General features: G+C 24.0%; 1 protein-coding gene across 1 annotated transcript in view; it reads left to right on the forward strand.

Annotated features, from left to right (window-relative positions):
• The first annotated feature begins 407 nt into the window (after nucleotides 1-407).
• Nucleotides 408-7,648, forward strand: part of LOC105362332 (aquaporin homolog protein drip) — a 15,013-nt gene continuing 7,772 nt past the window's right edge. The window contains exons 1-2 of the mRNA XM_011499750.1: nucleotides 408-682; nucleotides 4,141-4,328. Of these exons, the coding sequence (XP_011498052.1) occupies nucleotides 664-682; nucleotides 4,141-4,328 (207 nt within the window). The 5' untranslated portion in view covers nucleotides 408-663. The remainder of the gene's footprint in view (nucleotides 683-4,140; nucleotides 4,329-7,648) is intronic.

Below are 7,648 nucleotides of genomic sequence, written 5' to 3' on the forward strand. Positions count from 1 at the left end.
ATCTCGTACCTCCTAGATACACGCTCTTACATATACATAGAATTGATAATATTCTAGCGAACATACATACAAACTCCTCGGAGGAGCGGGAGTGCGCACATGGCTAGAGTCGAAATAGTCCTTGGTGTGTGCGCATGTGTGTGCGCCGTTGAGCCGCTTTTTCCCGCGTAACTACAGGTGGGGACTATGAACATAAGCACGTATATACGCTTAACTGATGCGAGAAGAGCAAAGAGAGACGGAAAGGAGCCGATATAACGCGAAACTTGCCTCTCGCGCACTCAATAGTCCGCCTGCCCTCACGATTGTCAAATCTTACCAAAACAAAAATATCTTAAGAAAATAATAAACTAAGAGTGAAAAAGAGAGAGAGAGAGAGTGAAACAGAGAGAGAGAGAGAGAGAGAGAGAGACATAGAGTGAGTGACGTAAAAAAAAAACAGGAAAAAGAGAGGGAAAGGGTTTACTGTCCGCTCAGAGTCGGTTGTTTCTACTGTTTCGTGTATATCTCTTTTACCTTGCTCTGCTTAGGTTTCATTCGTTTCATTCAAAGTGTATTTCTAAAGTGTAAAGTTCAAACATATTTCAGTTACGTAGCTTATAGATTTCTTGAGCTAACAATCGATAAGTGACTTTGACGTTTAAAAGAAACTGAGAGACCAACATGAGCAAGTCGTGGAAGGGTTTGTTTTTTACATTTACATTATTCTACTATTCTCAGCGATATTCACATTATAAATATCATATCAAATACAAAGACATATATATATATATATATATATATATATATATATTCCTAAAAAATGGTTCTGAATGAATAACAAATAAAATCAATAAATCAAATAAATCAAATAAATCAATTTGCTTAAAACTAAATATTTATAACAGATAAAGGATAAGTTATTCAGATTTATGTCATTTATTTCATAGTAAGATTTATTAAGATAAGATTTATTTCATAATATAAAGAAATAAAAATATATTTAAAAAGCTTATTCTAAACAATAGCTTTAATTAGAGTAAATTTCAAAAAATAAATAATAAAAATATTACGAGAATTTTAATTTAAACATAGTTCAACATTATTCAACAGATATAAATTATAATTGCAAATTTACCCTTGAATAAGTGTTACCGGCTATGAAAAAAATAAATTAAAAGCTTTACCACAAATGAAACGAAATGTAATAAAAATTGTTAATGTCCGGGAACAATAAGAAATACGTAATACTTTGATTATCTATTATGACAATTTAAAAAACCTTATAAGACGTAATGAAAATCAAAGAAACATTATTTTGTTAAAAAAAAAATTTATCCTTATGATTTTATAATAGGATTTTGTAGAGGATATATTTTAAAATTATAAGTGTTTATTTAAGGATCGATATGATTATTAAAAATTAATTATTATTACTAACTCAAAATCTTAATTATGTTATATTAATTTAAAGTAAATCTATCGTAAATATTTGTACTTTCAATTTTTAAAAGAAAAATATATTATAATTGTTCATAGTTTTAGATAAATACACGTACCTAAAATTTTTACATTTTATCTTATCACCTGATTGAAAATTAATAGAGCTACTTTACATAATTTATGGCTTCAAAACAATTTTATCTTATCAGTATGTTTGGTAATATTTATTCACGGCAATGGCAAACATTCATATAAAATCTATGCGTAATTGTAACTATGATTAAATATACAAATACGATTAACTAAGATTGAGTTTACTGTATTCTTAAAATTCTTTGCTAAATAAAAAATAATAGATTAATAAAAAATATGAACTTAATGTTAATGTAATTGTTAACTTCAACATAACAAATCAATATGTATAACAAATTAATATGTATTCTTGTATTATAATATCTACTAGAAAATTGCGTGAATATAAAACAAAACTGTTGAAACAATTGTTTTGAAACAATTTTTAAATAATATCTCCTTTTTCTCTATTACGTCACTTTGGCATTTTAATGCTTTCGCATGCAAACTTATTTTAATCTGGAATTGAATTTTAGGAATTGAAAAATAATTTCTTCTTATGCTTATCCTTAATGTAAACAATTTATAAACGAATATTCAAATTTAAAATACTGCTCATGAGTAATTTTTATTAGTCAAGAATTGAAACTGCATTGTTGAATATTTGAGTACGCATCGAGTCATACATAATGAACAAATAAAGTTCGTGTATATATACGTTTCTTTATAGTTTATCCAATTGTTATAAGCAAATTTATAAATAAAACAATTTATAATGTAAGTAGATAGATAGTGATAATAATTGTTATCCGGTGAATTTAAAATGATTAAATGGCATTTTAAAAAGCTGTGAATTTATTATTCAAAAAACATTAGGCTTCTCATTTTGGCACAAAACATAATATATTTAATTAAAATAATACGAAGAAAGAGTTGTTTGAATTAGTAATCATTAGTGACTATTACTACTATTAGTTGACAAATTCGGTCGAGGATCCTGTGATAGACCTTCACTTCATCGATACATTCAATAAAATTTAATTATATACTTAATTATTTTGTTTCTATTAAATTGGAGCACGAAGATCTTACTCTTTTAATTTTAGTTAGATCTTTAACTAATACACTGTACTGTCTATAGATATACTGTAATTTGTTTTTAATTATCTCCAATTACCTAAATTTCATTAAAAATATTTCTACTTAATGTATTTAAATAACTATCGTAATTTGAAATTTGGACTGATTATGGAATTTCTTAGTATGAAAAAAATTAAAAATATCAATATAAAAATTATCATCTAAGATGTATAAAATTGCATTTCAATTTCGATATTGACGTTTCAACAAATCGAATAAACGAAACTTTGTATAATACATTTAGCTTGCCATAATTTTTGTAAAAACTTAAAAAACATATAGAAATACAAACTAATAAAAATATAAACATATAGAAATATATTCTTTCATTCTAGTAATGTAGAATGAAAATAAACTAGACCAACTTGTAATAATTCCCCTAAAATTGAAGATAGGTCATTTATAAAAACACTGAAACCAAAAATATTATAATAACTTATTCCATGTTCATAGAATAATCGATAGCAGATGTATAGACTGGTTCTTAATATAAAAAAAAAAAAAAAAAAAAAAAAAAAAAAAAAAAAAACGTAAATAGGAAAGAGTATTTAAGCAAAACGATGATAAGATACTAGTGAAACAGAATTATCAATTGATTAATCATTTATAGTACTGATATCGTAGTCGCATTTTATTACTGACAATCTTGCATTTCAAATAATAATAATTCACGAAATCATTAAAGCACTCGAACTGAATTTGTGATTAAATTAATTCTATTAAAAACTGAATGTTTTAAAATTAATTCTTGAAACATTCGTTTATGAATGGCTCGAAGATATAATTTATATACTGATAATTAATCATTTAAAATGTTTCCATTGAAAACTTATTAAGGACTGATACTTTGAATTATATTATTTATTGTCCTCACTTATCACTAATTTTAATTGAATAATTTTGAAACATACTACCCGCTTATCTGAAATTAAACAAAGATTTTCATTATATAAATAATCTTCTGTTATTCGAAAAGCATAGATTTAATAATAATGCTAAGAACTATTTATGATTACTTTTTTTTTTTATTATTTTTTCATTACAGTATGACGGAATATCAGTAATTATGATGTCGAAGTTCAGGTATCGATTCATTATGCATTATAAAACAATTTTGAATCTATTTACACGCAAAACATTCTATTTACTTGATAATCAATATACAATTTGATGAAAAATGTAGATGTAGAATTTTGCATTTTATTAAATAAAATAATATTTGTCTGTAGAATCCAACATCCATGCTAGGCGACATGTCCATTATATTTATATGATATAATTTACATGTACACTCATTTATTAGATATATTAAAAATACAATTGTAATAATTAATTTAACGTAAGTCGATTAGTAATTTTTATGAAAATTGAAAAATTTTGAAAAAAAAAACTCCAACCAAACGCACGTATAAATTGTTTGTTTCGTTGTCATTTCGCCCTTTTTATTAAAATCATTTAATGTATTTCTATGATAAATATCTATTAATCGATCGCTGCGATTATTAGGTGCTAAGGACTACGTGGGTGTCGAAGATGTAACGAAAGTAGGTTTTCTCATTCCACTATTCGCGGAGACTCTTGGGACCAGTCTCCTCGTTATAATCGGTTGCAGCTCCTGTATCAACTGGGGGACAGAACCGACAATATTACATATTGCCTTAACCTTCGGCCTCGCAGTCACCAGTCTTGCACACGTAAGTATTACTTTTTGTTCGTTATATTTACTAACTGGCAGCATTATGCGTTTTTACACTTTATCGTTATTTTTTATTTTTTTTTTTTATTTTTTTTTTTTGTTTTTGTTTTTTTTTGTTTTTCAAACTGGTTAAATGCATACTTGCATAGGTGAGTTTAAATAGCTGAAAATTTTACAAGTTTTAATAAACTCACCTCATCCATTTAGGAAAATATATAGAATTTATGGAGAATATGAATGGTGTTTCTTACATTCGAATGAAAGAATGTTTGAATTATCAGGAGCCATTGTATGCTAACTTAGATTGGGAGAACGATATTCAAATTTCGTATTGTTTTTACTTTTTTTTTAAGTTCATATTACGTTATTAATACTGCGCTTTATACGGTTTCATGTTGTCGGGGAATTTATGTATGTTCATGAATGTGTAATGCAATGAGATAATATTGTATAAAACAATATGATTTTGTTTATGCTCTTGAAGATTAAAAATATCTATATAAAATGTAATGTATGATACTTTTACTTTTAGAAAAATTAACTTTGTTTTTTCAATTCCACAAAGAATAGTTCGCAATAATAACGATATGAGATTTTGTAACAGCTAAATTTTCATAAAGAAAAAAATACAATCTATGAATAATATAATACATAGATTTTCAAACATATCCTGCACTAAACGAATAAATTACATTATGAAATTAAATTTAATACAATTTTTACAATTAATACATTAAATATACAAAATTTATACAATTGTCAAATATTTAATTTTTTATTACTGAAAATTTATTACGACATGAAATATTTTGAGCAAATTATTTTGCCTATTAAGAAAGCAAGAAATTGAATCCCAAATATATCAAGGTCTTAATTTGTTTATAAATTGTTATACATTATATATATTTTATTAATTTATCGACATTTAATAAATCTTTTATATATTTCAATAAAGTGAATTCATCTTTTACAAGAGAAGTTATTTATTAACTATGAAAGCTAAAATGGAGTATTTAAAAAATTATATGTATTATGTAAAATTAAACGGATTCTTGGTAATTTTAATACATTGTTTTAATTATTATTATTTAATTAAATTAAATGCATAAAATCTTTTTACTTTCCTTATTTATTAATTCGACTAATATATAATGCAATTACTTATCATCATTTGATTATCGAATAACAAAAGTTGTAGATTAAATTCATCCACTTATTAAATAATTATTCTATTTCCCCGTAAATGAATTTTTTAATTTAAGTTTTTGTTTAAATTTATTTGTAATAAATTTTAATAAATAATAATTAATAATAAAGTATTTAAGTACTATTTTTAATAAAAACTTGAATAACTTAATCATTTTTAATTCTTCTTTGGATATGAAAAAAGTTTTATATTAATTCAAAAAAGAATTTCAATGTTTTGAAGCTTTATCAAGTGGACTCTTATTCATTAATACTAATAATGTATATCACGTGGATATATTTATTTAATATAGTTTTCAAGAAATAAAAAATCAACCAATAAAGAATTGTCGGAACAATGACCGTAATAAAAAGCAATACAAAGAGAATCTAGTGGTTAATACATAAGTACAAGTCGTTGTAATAAATATCGATATATATAACTGGAAGTAAATTAATATATTAATAAATTAATAATTGACTAATAATTCGTATTAAATGCACGTATATATTTATACGGGGTACGCGTGCACGTGCGCGCGTGTATGACATTACTTGAAAAGTGTATGTTTATAACAATTGTTTCATTAAGGTAAAACATAATGAATTATAATTTTAGTAACAAATAAAGAGTACGAAAGCCAACAAAATACGATTTTTTAATTTAGTATAAATATGTATTTGCAATAAAAATATGTTAAAGAATTTTTATAGTAAAAATTAAACGATTCAAAAATAATATTATGATTATTATAATAATATTATATCTTTTCATTAGTGCATAAAAGTCTCGATAGCTTCGATTTTATCCTGTGAAAAAATTATATATGTACATTATTAAATTTCTTCATTTAGCAATTTTTTAAAAACAAATGCCAAAAAATATATATAAAAAACTTTACATCTCTTATTAAAGATCAGTATTTGATGAAAATAGCCTTTTCCGTTCTTCTTAGTTCCTTTGTATTTTGTATATTTTGTATATTTACGATATTTATTATTATTGAATTTATTATTGAAATAAAATTTTTATCTATATTTGTAAATAAATGCAACGAATAAGAAAATTTCTCTAAATTTCTAGCAGATTTTTATCAGTACGTAATCAAGTACAGTTGAAAGTATGTTATATTTCTTAATTTTTATAAACTTGTATAGTTAAATACTTATAATATAAAAATGAATATATGTAATTACTTAAATAAAATAGATCTAAGTGTACATTAATACGTTATATCGTTGAGCAAAGAATATTTTAATTATTTTTCATGGTACTTCTTTAAAGTTCTTTAATTTATTAATTTTTAAAATACTATTTATTTATTAAATACTAAGTCAATTCATAAAATTTAGAAAGTATACAATAAAAATATTAATTAATTTGATAAAGGATAGCATTTACATATACGTATAGTGTAGAATAAATTAAAAATTTATGAATGTACTTTTATAAAATTCTATAAAAGTATGGAAATTAGTTAATATGCTTATAAATAAAAGTTTATGGATATTATCATTTTAATCAAATGTATTGATATTTTTGTAATAAACTTTTATAAAATATTAACTTATATAAAATTTACTAAAGCTAAACATCTAGCATTATCAATAATAAATAAATTTTTAATCTAAAAATTGATTAAAATAACAATTATTATATTTAAATGCAATGAGAATGAAATAATAGTTAAACATAAAATGTTGAAATAAGCTTTTATTGTTGAAAATGTAATTCGCATTAACTTTAATATATGAAGTGTAATATTTACAAGCCTTCCTGTTCTTATAATCTACATATTTTTATAATTATAACTACTACATATAATTAGATAAATTAGCTACATTTGATACTTTTAATTCTTCAAAATAATTTGTCAATTTATCAATCCTTTATTAATATCTCTCATATAGAAATTGTAAACGAACATCGGTTCTCTCGTTCGTTCGTCTCTGGCATCTTATTTTACAATACACGCTACACATTTAGGCACGAATGTTGCGTGAGAGAAAGAGAAGAAATGAGATAGGTAGGAAAGTGTCGTAGTGAGTCGAGGCAGCGTCGACGGAATGTTCATGAACGAGAGGAAAAGAGGATATCCATTCACCAAAACTTCACCGCCTGTCTTCGTCTTA

Source organism: Ceratosolen solmsi, unplaced genomic scaffold, assembly GCF_000503995.2.
Source record: "Ceratosolen solmsi marchali unplaced genomic scaffold, CerSol_1.0 scaffold35, whole genome shotgun sequence".
Lineage (NCBI taxonomy): Eukaryota > Metazoa > Arthropoda > Insecta > Hymenoptera > Agaonidae > Ceratosolen > Ceratosolen solmsi.